The 14,360-nt window shown below is 42.5% G+C and overlaps 1 protein-coding gene across 2 annotated transcripts in view; it reads right to left on the reverse strand.

Annotated features, from left to right (window-relative positions):
- LOC141105922 (protein mono-ADP-ribosyltransferase PARP14-like) overlaps positions 1-11,758 on the reverse strand; it is a 166,832-nt gene extending 155,074 nt beyond the window's left edge. Inside the window, exon 1 of one of the 2 annotated variants that reach the window (XM_073596138.1) lies at positions 11,506-11,758. In XM_073596138.1, the coding sequence (XP_073452239.1) occupies positions 11,506-11,677 (172 nt within the window). In that variant the 5' untranslated portion in view covers positions 11,678-11,758. The remainder of the gene's footprint in view (positions 1-11,505) is intronic. The other variant, XM_073596146.1, reaches the window with a different exon arrangement.
- Positions 11,759-14,360: the final 2,602 nt, after the last annotated feature.

Consider the following 14,360-nt stretch of genomic DNA (forward strand, 5'->3'; position numbering starts at 1 on the left):
TTTTTTTGCCTGGAGTCCCCCTCAAAATCAATATCAAGGATAAAAGTTTGGTGTGACTTCAGGGGGAACCCTATGCCATTGTTTGTTCTACTTCTACTTCTAATAATCACTCCTGTGGCATTTCCTCTAGTGCAGTGCACTGCAATACAGATATGTGGAGAAGATACTTTGGGATACCAGTCTTGATGAATTCAATTGCAGCACACCAATGGATGTAGTGTTATTGCAGCACACTGGTATGAACGAGCCATTAATATGAAGGCTGACATTGTTGACCTCCCCTAACAATTTTGTTCACCTCAATGCCAGTCTTGTCGAAAAGCTTTAGTATTTTCAGATCCTCTAACTTAAAATAAAGCTTTGATATCAGAAGATTCTGATCTCGCTAACTGCATAAGTGTTCGTTTGTGCATAGGATCTACATTTTGCAGTCACGTGTTATGTAGGGTTGCCACCTCATCCCTTTAACCACTTGCCGACCGCCTCACGCAAATATACTGCAGAAGAATGGCATGGGCAGGCAAAGTAATGTATGGGTATGTTACTCGCCTCCCTCGGGCGGGGGGCGCATTGCCCCCCCCCCCCGGTGCCCGAGCCGGTCTAGGGTTCCCAAAAACGCAGTGTAGCGGGATCAGCCCAGATGCGTTTTGCCCCTCCACCCGGCCCAGCCCAGCCCACCCAAGTGCAGTATCGATCGATCACTGTCATTTACAAAACACTAAACACACATAACTGCAGCGTTCGCAGAGTCAGGCCTGATCCCTGCGATTGCTAACAGGTTTTTTGGTAGCATTTTGATACAGTCGCTAACAGTCAGGAGCTTTTTTACCTGTGAGTCTCACTAGTGTACCAGTAAATTTAGAGACCAAAATATCAAATCGAAGGTACAGTAGTGAAGAGGCCTACACGTTTCTGAGCATGACAGATAGCGAAGAGGAAGTCACTCATCTGTCAAATTCAGGCTCAGAATACGATCCTGTAGACGACAGCGGCTCCATGACAGATAGCTCTGACGACAGAGTTGTGGTCCCTGCCAAGGTCAGGCGTACCAGACCCCGATTTTCTTCTTCTGTCATTGAGGTGCAAGAACCGCAGGTCCCTCATATGGAGCATAGAAGTACTAGTGCTGCTCATCCTTCTGGTGAACTGGCAAGCACCAGCGGCCTAGTACACCCTGGTCATAGTCAAACCAGCACTGCAGTAACACTTGGTGACGTGGCGAGTCCCATAAGTGCAGTTCAAGCTGGTGAGGTGGCAAGCACAAGTAGTTAACCTGCTGCCACCAAGAAGAAGAAAAACACAGGCCCGTTGTGCCCATAATGCCCTTCCTGCTGCATTCGCCAATCCTAATTAGGAGCCCACCACTTCTGCGGCACCCATACTTCCCCCCATTCACTGACCAACCCGGCATTCAGGTGGAAACAGTTGATTTTACGTCACTTGATTTTTATTGGCTTTTTTTCACCGAAGATCTCTATAGATCTATTGTGGACCAAAGCAATTTGTATGCTGGTCAATACAATGCCACTATTCCCTAGTCCTCCCTTGCCAGAGATTGGAAACCAATTACGGTTTCTGAATTTAAGATCTTTCTGGGCCTATCCCTCAACATGGGCATAACTAAAAAGAGTGAGTTGCGCTCATATTAGTCCACTGACCCAATTCACCATATGCCCTTGTTCTCTGCCTCCATGACCAGGGCACGATACGAGCAGATCTTGCGGTTCATGCATTTCAACAACAATGAACTCTGTTGTCCTTGTGGAGACCCTGGATGCGATCGGCTCTACAAAATTCGTCCCCTCGTAAACCACTTCAACCAACATTTTGCAGACTTGTTTACTCCCCATCAAGTTGTCTTCGTTGATGAGTACCTGATTAAATTTTCTAGCCGCTTGTCATTCAAACAGTACCTTGCCAGCAAGTGTGCCAGATACAGGGTCAAGATGTATAAGCTCTGTGACAGGGCCACAGGCTATACATGTAGTTTTATGGTTTACGAGGACAAAGATAGTCACGTAGAGCCGACAAACTGCCCTGACTACATAGGAAGCGCTGGCAAGATTGCGTGGGACTTGTTGTCACCCTTATTCAGAAAGGGGTGCCACTTGTACGTGGACAATTATTACACGAGCGTGCCACTTTTTAGTCACTTGTTTGATCAGCAGATTGGAGCATAGGCACCGTGCGACCTCATCGCCGGGGATTTCCCCAGCGGCTTGTAGACTCCCGTCTTAGGCTGGGGGAGAGAGCCTGCTTCAAGTGTAATAATTTGCTCGCTGTGAAGTGGAGGGATAATAAGAGTGTTTTCGTTCTTACCTCCCTTCATGCAGACACGACGGTCCAAATTACTACGGCGACTGGTGTTGTGGAGAAACCCCTCTGTGTCCACGAATATAACCTTAATATGGGAGCAGTGGACCTCAACGACCAGTTGTTGGCGCCGTACCTAGTTGCCCATAAGGGCAGACGCTGGTACAAGAATGTGTCTGTTTATTTATTTCAGTTGGCTTTGCTGAACGCTCATGTGCTATACAGAGCTTCAGGACTGACTGGATCCTTCCTTAAATTCCAGGAAGAGATCGTCAGAGCCCTTCTGTATCCAGATGGTGCTCCACCTCACCTTCACAATCCAAATGCAGTAAGCCGGCTGCATGAGAGGCATTTTCCGTATGTCCTCCCGAGTACACCTACCCAACGAGCCCCCCAAAGAAAATGTCTTGTCTGCAGCAAGCACGGATATAGGCGTGACACCCGCTATTATTGTCCCTCCTGTTGTGACAATCCTGGTCTTTGCATTGGTGAATGTTTTAGTTTCAAAAGTTTTTTATTAAAGTTTTTCAGAGAAAATACAGAGTCGTTGATACATTCTTTTACATAGTGGAATAATAAATCCATAGTAATGCAACGTATAAGAGAACGAATTTCAAATAGATATATTTAGAAACAACTGTGGTTAATGGGCGCAGGTACATCAATCAAACATAAGGGGGGAAGAGTCACCCCTCTCCAGACACTCCAAATGGGTACAAGCTGTGTCATTGAAAGGGGAGCGGCACATCCAACCCACAGATCAAATGCTATTTAAACTAGCGGGGATGTTACCTTCTAAAGCCTGCTACCCACCTAACCAGGTAATATTTTAGCAAAGGTGGTATTAAGGAATAAAAATAAAGAGAGAGAGAAAGGAAAAACAAGGGGATAGAAAAGAAAGATGTATAGAAGGAGGCATGAGATGTCCTTTCGGGATGTTCTACCAAGATTGTTTTATCCAATTCCTACGAAGATGTCAAGGATATGTGCATGTAATCTGCCCAAGGTTACCAAATGGCCTCAAATTTTTGAACAGTATCTTGTAGGATACTAATAATTTTTTCCTGAGCCATGATCCAAGATATTTTTCATTTGGCCTGGTCACTGGAAACCGTGGACTGCTTCCATGCTTTCGCTATCGTAATTGTAGCTGCATTGGTGAATGTTTTGAACGCTACCATACACTAGTTAAGTATTAGTGTAGGGTACAATACTGCACAGACTAGGCACACTTTCACAGGGTCTCCCAAGATGCCATCGCATTTTGAGAGACCCGAACCTGAAACCGTTACAGTTACAACAGTTACAGTTACAAAAAAGTAAAAAAAAAAAAAAAATATATAAAATAAAAAAACAAAAATAGTTGTCGTTTTATTGTTCTCTCTCTCTCTATTCTCTATTGTTTTGCTCTTTTTTACTGTATTCTATTCTGCAATGTTTTATTGTTATTATGTTTTATCATGTTTTCTTTTTTTTTACTGTTTACTGTGTTTTATTGTTAACCATTTTTTTGTTTTCAAACATTCACGCCATTCAGCTGCAGCGCGGATTTATTTATCTTGACAACAACAGCGTTTGCTCCCAGGATACATAAAGCCGTGACTCCAGCGCTGTCGGAGGTGATTTCACCACCACAGTTAAAAAAAGAGCATATATGCCGAAGCATGGGGGCACCAGGGGTGGAGGAGCGATTTGCTCCTAACTTTTGCGGGCGGATGCCCCCATGCTTCGGCATATATAAATGGTGCATGTATGCCCATCATTAGAAGTGGGTGGATGAAGGGAGGTATTCTAATGGTGGGCATACCCACTGATCAATCTCTTTTTTTCAATCTGAAAACACCCTATAGATGAATAGTGGCGCTATTCCCCTGATGGTAAGAGTGAAATAACCAATCAATTCACTCTATTTAATGAGTGAGTTTTATGTGTTCAAACTGATCCTAGAGGATCCTAAACACACATAAAAGTATATATAAGTGAATGATATATACATGGATAGTGCACTCAACCGTTCCTGTAAAAAATGTGTAAGTGTGAAATCACTCCCCTAGTGCGATATGACACCACACTTAGGAGACTAGGTGAACTTAAATACTGAATATATAAAGTGAAAAATATTATAAAGTGAAAAATATTAAATAATGTACTTCGTGATAATTCCATTGAATGACATGGTGAACAAAGTTAAACTGCCTAGATGACTAGGCTGCAACATATAATGATAATATAAACAGTTCTTGAAGCGAAAAGCCAGATGAAGCCAGATGATAGTGAATAGGCCACATATATTTGTGAATAGGCCATGCCCTACGCGTTTCGTCATAGGGACGTCAACTGGAACAGTTTGAACACATACAACTCACTCATTAAAAATAGAGTGAATTGATTGGTTATTTCACTCTTACCATCAGGGGAATAGCGCCACTATTCATCTATAGGGTGTTTTCAGATTGTATTATTTTCTTTTTTTAAGTGGCAGCTCATAATAGGTTGATTATTCAGGGCGCAGTGGTGGAAGGACAGGTGTGGGCGGTAGTATTTATCCTGGTCATCCACAGCTTTCAATCTCTTTTTTTCGTTCAGCCCACAGGCTGCATGAAAAAAAAGATTACAATATATACCCAACAAGGACCAGCAACGTACTGGTATGTTGCTGGACTTTGAGTGGTTATACCAGAATGATGCCTGAAGGTTTAGGTATCATCTTGATATCATTCTTTTCAGCCAGCAGTCGGCTTTCATGTAAAAGCAATCCTAGCGGCAAATTAGCCTCTAGACTGCTTTTACAAGCAGTGGGAGGGAATGTCCCCCCCCCCACCTTCTACCATGTTTTTCTCTGGCTCTCCTGTCTCAACAGGGAACCTGAGAATGCAGCCGGTGGTTCTGCCAGCTGACCATAGAGCTGATCAGAGACCAGAACGGCTCCAATCATTTCTATGGCCTAAGAAACCGGAAGCTACGAGCATTTCATGACTTAGATTTCGCCGGATGTAAACAGCGCCATTGGGAAATTGGGAAAGAATTTTATCACACCGATCTTGGTGTGGTCAGATGCTTTGAGGGCAGAGGAGAGATCTAGGGTCTAATAGACCCCAATTTCTTCAAAAAAGAGTACCTGTCACTACCTATTGCTATCATAGTGGATATTTACATTCCCTGAGATACCAATAAAAATGATTAAAAAAAAAAAAATGAAAGGAACAGTTTAAAAATAAGATAAAAAAGCAAAAAAAAAATCAAGAAAAAAAAAAAGCACCCCTGTCCCCCCCTGCTCTCGCTCAAAGGCAAACGCAAGCTTCGGTCTGGCGTCAAATGTAAACAACAATTGCACCAAGCATGTGAGGTATCACCGCGAAGGTCAGATCGAGCGCAGTAATTTTAGCAGTAGACCTCCTCTGTAAATCTAAAGTGGTAACCTGTAAAGGCTTTTAAAGGTTTTTAAAAATGTATGTAGTTTGTTGCCACTGCACGTTTGTGCGCAATTTTAAAGCATGTCGTGTTTGGTATCCATGTACTCGGCCTAAGATCATCTTTTTTATTTCATCAAACATTTGGGCAATATAGTGTGTTTTAGTGCATTAAAATTAAAAAAAGTGTGTTTTTTCCCAAAAAAAGCGTTTGAAAAATTGCTGCGCAAATACTGTGTGAAAAAAAAAAATTAAACACCCAGCATTTTAATCTGTAGGGCCTTTGCTTTAAAAAAAATATAATGTTTGGGGGTTCAAAGTAACTTTCTTGCAAAAAAAATATTTTTTCATGTAAACAAAAGGTGTCTGAAAGGGCTCATGAAACAGCTTGGGGTGTCTACTTTCCAAAATGGGGTCATTTGGGGGGGTTTTGTGCTATCTTGGCATTTTATGGCCTTCAAAACTGTGATAGGTAGTGGGGAGTGAAATCAAAAATTTACGCACTTAGAAATCCTGAAGGCAGTGATTGGTTTTCGGGGCCCGTACGCAGCTAGGCTCCCAAAAAGTCCCACACATGTGGTATCCCCATACTCAGGAGAAGAAGCAGAATGTATTTTGGGGTGCAGTTCCACATATGCTCATGGCATGTGTGAGCAATATATCATTTAGTGACAACTTTGTGCAAAAAAAAAAAAAAGTTTGTCATTTTTCCGCAACTTGTGGCAAAATATAAAATATCCCATGGACTCAACATGCCTCTCAGCAAATAGCTTGGGGTGTCTACCTTCCAAAATGGGGTCATTTGTGGGGGGGGGAGGGGGTTGTGCCATCTTGGCATTTTATGGCCTTCAAAACTGTGATAGGTAGTGAGGAGTGAAATCAAAAATTTACGCCCTTAGAAATCCTGAAAGCAGTGATTGGTTTTCGGGGCCCGTACGCAGCTAGGCTCCCAAAAAGTCCCACACATGTGGTATCCCCGTACTCAGGAGAAGAAGCAGAATGTATTTTGTGGTGCAGTTCGACATATGCCCATGGCATGTGTGAGCAATATATCATTTAGTGACAACTTTGTGCAAAAAAAAAAAAAGTTTGTCATTTTCCCGCAACTTGTGGCAAAATATAAAATATCCCATGGACTCAACATGCCTCTCAGCAAATAGCTTGGGGTGTCTACTTTCCAAAATGGGGTCATTTGGGGGGGGGGGGGTGCCATTTTGGCATATTATGGCCTTCAAAACTGTGATAGGTAGTGAGGAGTGAAATCAAAAATGTACGCCCTTAGAAATCCTGAAGGCGGTGCTTGGTTTTCGGGGCCCCGTACGTGGCTAGGCTCCCAAAAAGTCCCAAACATGTGGTATCCCCGTACTCAGGAGAAGCAGAAAAAATGTATTTTGGGGTGCAATTCCACATATAACCATGGCATGTGTGAGCAATATATCATTTAGTGACAACTTTTTGTAAATTTTTTTTTTTTTCATTATTCAATCACTTGGGACAAAGAAATTAAATATTCAATGGGCTCAACATGCCTCTCAGCAATTTCCTTGGGGTGTCTACTTTCCAAAATGGGGTAATTTGGTGGGGGGGGGGGGGGGGTTGTACTGCCCTGCCATTTTAGCACCTCAAGAAATGAGATAGGCAGTCATAAACTAAAAGCTGTGTAAATTACAGAAAATGTACCCTAGTTTGTATACGCTATAACTTTTGCGCAAACCAATAAATATACGCTTATTGACATTTTTTTTTACCAAAGACATGTGGCTGAATACATTTTGTCCTAAATGTATGACTAAAATTGAGTTAATTGGATTTTTCTTATAACAAAAAGTAGAAAATATCATTTTTTTCAAAATTTCCGGTCTTTTTCCATTTATATTGCAAAAAATAAAAATCACAGAGGCAATCAAATACCATCAAAAGAAAGCTCTATTTGTGGGAAAAAAAGGACGCAAATTTCTTTGGGTACAGCATCGCATGACCAGGCAATTAGCAGTTAAAGCGACGCAGTGCCAAATTGTAAAAAGTGCTCTGGTCAGGAAGGAGGTAAAATCTTCTGGAGCTGAAGTGGTTAAACCCGAACACATATTAAATACACAGGTTCTGTGGCTGATTTAAGCTGGTGATTAAACTCACTTGGTGCCTTATCTGCATTAAATTAGCCTCAGAACCTGTGTAATTCATATGTGTTTGGCTTTATAGGCAAAGTTGATCCAGGGAAAATCTGATTGCCTCTCAGGATCAGGAATGCATTTTTTCCCCTACTGTAGCAAATTGGAGCATGCTTTGCTGGGGTTTTTCGCCTTCCTCTGGATCGACTGTGAGTGAAGGATTGTGTATATGGGATTGTAATATATATTTTTTTTGGTTGAACTAGATGGTCTCGTGTCTTTTTCAACCTGACTAACTATGTAAAGGGATGAGGTGGCAACCCTAGTGTTATGCAAAGTGAGGAAGAAACCTTCAGCAGAAGTGCACAAAAAAAATACACGTGACAAACTTTTTTGTTTTTACCATTCCCCTGCTTAATGTAAAGAAACACATTGAGATGCAACACATAGCTGTGAACTAGTCACATACTAACAAAAGGCATTTTATATTTTCATATAGGATTCAGACAGTTATGATTGGCTAGGATTGGGCTACAAATTACATTTTAATGGTAAGGAGAGGTTTTAAAGGAGAGCTCCAGAAAGAAAAAACTTTTTTGTAGGTTTAAATAGAATAGGGAATGCTTGGAACCACGGTTATGATGGCCATCTGATTGATGTGCGATTCGATCCAATACACAACAATTGAATAGCCATAAGTTTCCTTCTGATCGATTTGGACTCCATTTCGATTCAGATCCAATTTGAGTCAATTCACTATGGTAGAATATTATTGATCACCCCCAGATCCCGCCCCCCCTCCTGAACTGTACCAGGCCACATGCTCTCAACATTGGGAGGGTGCTTTGGGGTAGCCCCCCAAAGCACCTTGTCCCCATGTTGATGGGGAGAAGGGCCTCATCCCTACAACCCTTGCCCGGTGGTTGTTGGGGTCTGCGGGTGGGGGGCTTATCAGAATCTGGAAGCCCCCTTTAACAAGGGGATCCCCAGATCCCGGCCCCCCCCCTGTTTGAAATGGTAACAGGTACATTGTACCTATACCATTTCACAAAAAAAGTGTGAAAATGGTAAAAAAAAAAACAACACACACCGTGGGAGAAGTCCTTTATTAAAAAATAAAAAAATAAAACTGTCCCACGTAGTCCATTCACCTCTGCCGACGGATCGAAAAAAAAATAAAGAAGATCAGCCTCCATGGGAGGCACACGCCATATGACGCGTCCTCGCAGGTGGCAGCTCTTTTAAAACTGTTCGCGGGGCCACACAGTGTCGCACAGGGAGTTCCCCGTGACCCCGCCCCCCCTCTGATGCACGGGGATGGCGGAGGTGAATGGACTACATTGGACAGTTTTTTTTTTTAATTTTTTAATAAGGGACTTCTCCCACGGTGTGTGTTGTTTTTTTTTTACCATTTTCACACTTGTTTTGTGAAATGGTACGGGTACAATGTACCCGTTACCATTTCAAATGGGGGGGCGGGATCTGGGGGTCCCCTTGTTAAAGGGGGGTTCCAGATTCCAATAAGCCCCCCGCCCACAGACCCCCACAACCACCAGGCAAGGGTTGTGGGCATGAGGCCCTTCTCCCCATCAACATGGGACAAGGTGCTTTGGGGGGGCTACCCCACAGCACCCTCCCAATGTTGAGGGCATGTGGCCTGGTATGGTTCAGGAGGGGGCGCGCTCTCTCGTCCCCCCCTTTTCCTGTGGCCTGCCAGGTTGCATACTCGGATAAGGGTCTGGTATGGATTTTTGGGGGGACCCCCACACCATTTTTTTGTTTAAATTTTGGCGTGGGGTTCCACTTAAAATCCATACCAGACCTGAAGGGTCTGGTATGGATTTTGAGGGGGACCCCCACACCATTTTTTTTTTTAAATTTTGGCACGGGGTTCTCCTTAATATCCATACCAGACCTGAAGGGCCTGGTATGGAATTTAGGGGGACCCCCACGCATTTTTTTTTTTTGGTTCGCGGTTCCCCTGTGGGGTAATCCTATGCCGTTTTTATCAATGAACATTTATGTGTATTGCCAGACAGACAATTCATTATAGCCGCGAGTAGTTTTAAATGACTTTTTTTCCTTTAGAAATGTCATTTTGTCAGACTGTTCTAAACACGGGAAATATGCGCCACTTTACAGGCATACTATAGACACCGCCCAGGTATGAAATTTAAAGGAATATTACACTTTTATTGTTTCACTTTAAGCATTATTAAAATCACTGCTCCCGAAAAAACGTCCGTTTTTAAAACTTTTTTTTGCATTGATACATGTCCCCTGGGGCAGGACCCAGGTCCCATAGACTTTACCGGTATTCGCGTGTTCTAACAAATTTTTTGCCTGTTCGCATGTTCTGGTGCGAACCGAACGGGGGGGTGTTCGGCCCATCCTTACCCATGACGCTCATGCACTCTGTAGTGTATGTGAGCATTATGGGAAATGTAGTTCCAAAACATCTGGGCTGCCAAGGTTTGCCATCACTAACATATGCTGTTGACTATAGATGGATTATTTAAATTGGAATAGATCATTTAGAAAAGAAATCAATAATTTACCAAATTGTGAATAGCCACTATTAGGTAGAATAACCCTCTCTACTTTTCTTGGTTATTAGCGGGATAGAAAGTGATGGCAAATCTAAAGCTTTTGAGTTCCCACCAGGAAATAAAACAAAAGTAAATACTCTTATGGGTAAGGTTTAGGTTGGATCTGGATTAGGGCATTCCCCTAGGTTTGTAGAGATTTCCCTTGACTTTCTGTTGTTTATTGTTGTTTGTGTCCTCATTAGAACTGTTTTACAATTGTGATTGACCAATGGCCACAGTCATCACCAGAAAAATTGAGATAGAATGCAAAACATCATGGTTGTCACCAGAATAGGAATAAAGGGGTTATCTTCTAACGGGAAAGGGTGGGCTGGCTTATGTGACAACTTCACAGCTCAAAAACACATTTTGGGAAGATACTGACTTCTCACTGATGGAAAACAAATGACAATGACAACAAAAAGCCTGAAATGATACAAAATTCTATCCATTCTACACTAACTTTAATTTCACTTTGAATCATAGCAGTAAACAGCAGTAAGCATAGCAGTAAACAGGTGTTCTCCTCCCTATCCACTGTATCCAACACAAAAAAAATAAAAAATTGTGTTTAATTATATTTCAAACGTTAACTCCTTGCTGACATTAACTGAATTTGAATAATAAAGTTAATTTGTTTATACATACTATGTGTCCTGTTGTACTGGGCCCAGACCTCATCAGCTAAACAGGAGGGCCCAGGGCAACTTTATTGTTCATTTTTTCCCAAATTAAGAAATTTATTTTACTAGACCACACTCTCACTCCTACTTGTTTACCAGGGGTTAAATTACATTTCCCTAGGACCCATTAGTTTAACAGAGAGGCCCAGGAAGTGGGACTTTTTTTTTTTCATTTTCCGGACGTAGGGGGTAAAGTCAGTGCAGCTGTTTCGCTGCACCCCAGAGTGGAGGGTGGGATTGGGCCCTGTCAGGGAGGCTGTACAGGGACCATGATTTCTAACAGCAGTCCTGTACATACTTGACGCTATACAACAAGTGGTGAAATCTCTCGCTATTAAACCTTAAGGCTGTATTGGTTTTATTTAACTTATGATGAAAGAATTTTATAAGTACTTAGACTTACCTTCCCTTGTCTTGTAGCTCACTCTGTACTGGGTGGGGTTCAGCTGGGTTATGTTACAATCTCCTCCACCAGATTTCCTTTTCATAGTAAAATAGCGTTTCTGCTCTTTTTCTTGTCGTTGGTTCAGTGCTTTGCTGTATTTAACTATTATGGAAAATGGATGGTCACCCATGTTTCTCCTTGCCACAGACAGCGTTATATGCTGTTTGTGAAGGAGCGTCCCTAATAAGAATGAAAGTGAAAGCTCTGTGTTGAGAATATAAAGGAAGTGAGGCAGCTGAAACCAGTCAGCCTTCTGTGTTGTTTATAGATATAGCATGGGCAAGAAATTGTGAAGTCCTGATTCTCTTCCAACCAAAACTAAAAATGAATATGTAATAAACAGATCGTCAAATATATTACACTTTAGCAATCTTAGCCATAGCTCACAACTGTTCCAGGGACTGTCCCTGATTTGGAACAATGTCCCTCTGTCCCTCTTTCCTCCTCATTTGTCCCTCATTTTTGTCTGATCTATATAGCTGTATATAAAATGTACTATTTATCTTTAAATAGTGTTTCACAGTGCTGAACTTTTCATCCAAATTCTAAAAATGTCTGCATTTGTAAATTTCAAAAGCCAGAATAAAGGAATAGTAGTGGTAAAAAATAGTATGTGGCTTTAACTAATATAATTCTCCTTTAAAGGGTGTGGCAGGGGATGTTTCCTATGCCTACATACTTTAGCTAATAGGTGTCTCTCGTTCCCATATCAAAGTTGAGTTTGTCTTAACTCTTTTGAAATATCAACTTGCATGCTTGAAAATATAAACATTTATAAACAGTTGCAAAATATCTACAACGGTGAAGTGAAAATACATTTTTACTGGGACCTGTACATTTTAACTACTTGCCACCCGCCTACCGTCAAATGACGGCAGAGAGGCGAGGCTCTCGTTCTTGGACGACATCACATGACATCACCCAGTAAAGCCGCAATCACGCGCCCTGGGACATTGCCGCGGCTCTTTGCTTATGTAATCGGCTCCAATCCCAGCTGATAATATGTAAACAAGGAAGTGACATTTATCGGCTTTCCTCACCTCACACTGACAGATTTTTAGGTGAGGAGAGCTGATCAGCGGCATCTCCTCACAGGGAAGATGTGTAAAGATAATCAGGGCACTGATCATCAGTGCCCTGATTACAATGCAGCCCCAGCAGTGCTCATTAGTGATGCCCCTCTGTGCCCATTAGTGACATCAGTCTGTGTCCATCAGTTACACCAGTCTGTACCCATCAGTGAGGCCAATCAGTGCTGCCTTTCAGTGCCCATCAGTTCCTATCAGTGCCGCCTATCAGTGAAACAAGCAACAAGAGTCCTTGAATCTGCCAATGAATCTGACTTCCAAGACCAGGTCATCCCTGGAAAGTTGGATTCTAGATACCAGAAAATCCTTCTTTCAGATGAATTGAAAGGTCTTGAGGACAGATGCCAGTTTGTCAGGCTGGGGTGGTGTTCTAGAGAACTTCTTAGTTCAGGAAACATGGTCATCTGAGGAGGGAAAGTTGACAATCGATACCTGGAACTTCAGGTGATTCTGGCTGGCTCTCCTACACTGACCTTTACCATCTTTGGGGTCTCCCTGTCAGGGTGCAGCTGGACAATGCCACAGCTGTGGCATACATTAAACATCAAAGAGTGGCAAAAATTGGACCTGATCTTGTCATGGGTAGAAGAACCCAATTTTCCAGGCCTCTCCGCCGTGCATATTTGTGAAAGAATTGTCAGGCAGACTTTCTCAGCTGTCAGTAGTCTGGGAAAATAAGCCCTTCACCTAGAGGTGGATGGAGAAATATGTCTGCTTTGCGGGATCCCAGATGTGGATCTCTTGGTAAACATATTCAATAACAAACTGGAGAGATTTGTGTCCTGAAGGGATCCTCAGGCATTTTCGATTTTTTTTTTTTAAAGATATGTTTATTGCAGTTTCTTAACTTACAGACATACAAAGACAAAACAAAAAGGACCTAGTAAGGTCCAACATGAAGAACCAAGATACAGAATGCTCCTGTGTCAGTCCAGAACAATAATTGTTAATACATCCATTAAGCATTATGCTAGAAAACAAGTTAGATCCTTCACAGTGTCGAACTCCATAGACAGGCATTTTGACCATAGTCAGTAAAATTGTAAAAGAGTGTAATCATGTTACAGGGCAAGCTGCCTCAGGCTTACTCTGATCATGGCAGTATAGGGGAGAGGGTCAGGGGGCTAGCCAGCCACCTGCCCCAGATTTTATGAAATTTGGCTTTTCGTCTTTTACGGATGTCAAAAGTGAGTTTATAAAGCAGAAGAGCTTCATTAACCAGTTTTAACCATAGTCCCTTAGTTGGGGTTGCCGCTCCCCTCCTCAAGTCCAAAGGCAAGTCCCTCCATTGTTTGGTTTTGGTCTGTAATTGAAGCAGTAGTGGGCCTAAGTTATTAGTTATATAGAGGGACAGTGGCATTTGTACCACAACTCCTAGGTACCTAAAGGAGGTGATTATTTGTAGTCTAGAATCCGAGTGAGTCTGAAGTGAGGGTTTGGTCTAGGGGAAAAATAATGGACTTGTCCCATAAGTGGTTACAGATTAGTGAGTGAATCCTGGGAGTCTCCTAGGTAAACTAGCGTATCGTCCGCATAGAGAGAAATTCGTTCCTCCATACCATTGATGGGTAGACCGCGAATTATTGAGGAGTTACGGATCCTGACAGCCAGGAGCTCCATAGCCAATGCGAATAGGAGGGGCGATAAAGGGCAGCCCTGTCTGATGCCCCTGGTGATCCGGAAGGTTTCAGTAATCTGCGAGTTAATACGAATACGGGCGAGTGG

Source organism: Aquarana catesbeiana, linkage group LG01 (genome assembly GCF_042186555.1).
Source record: "Aquarana catesbeiana isolate 2022-GZ linkage group LG01, ASM4218655v1, whole genome shotgun sequence".
In the NCBI taxonomy this organism is placed as follows: Eukaryota; Metazoa; Chordata; class Amphibia; order Anura; family Ranidae; genus Aquarana; species Aquarana catesbeiana.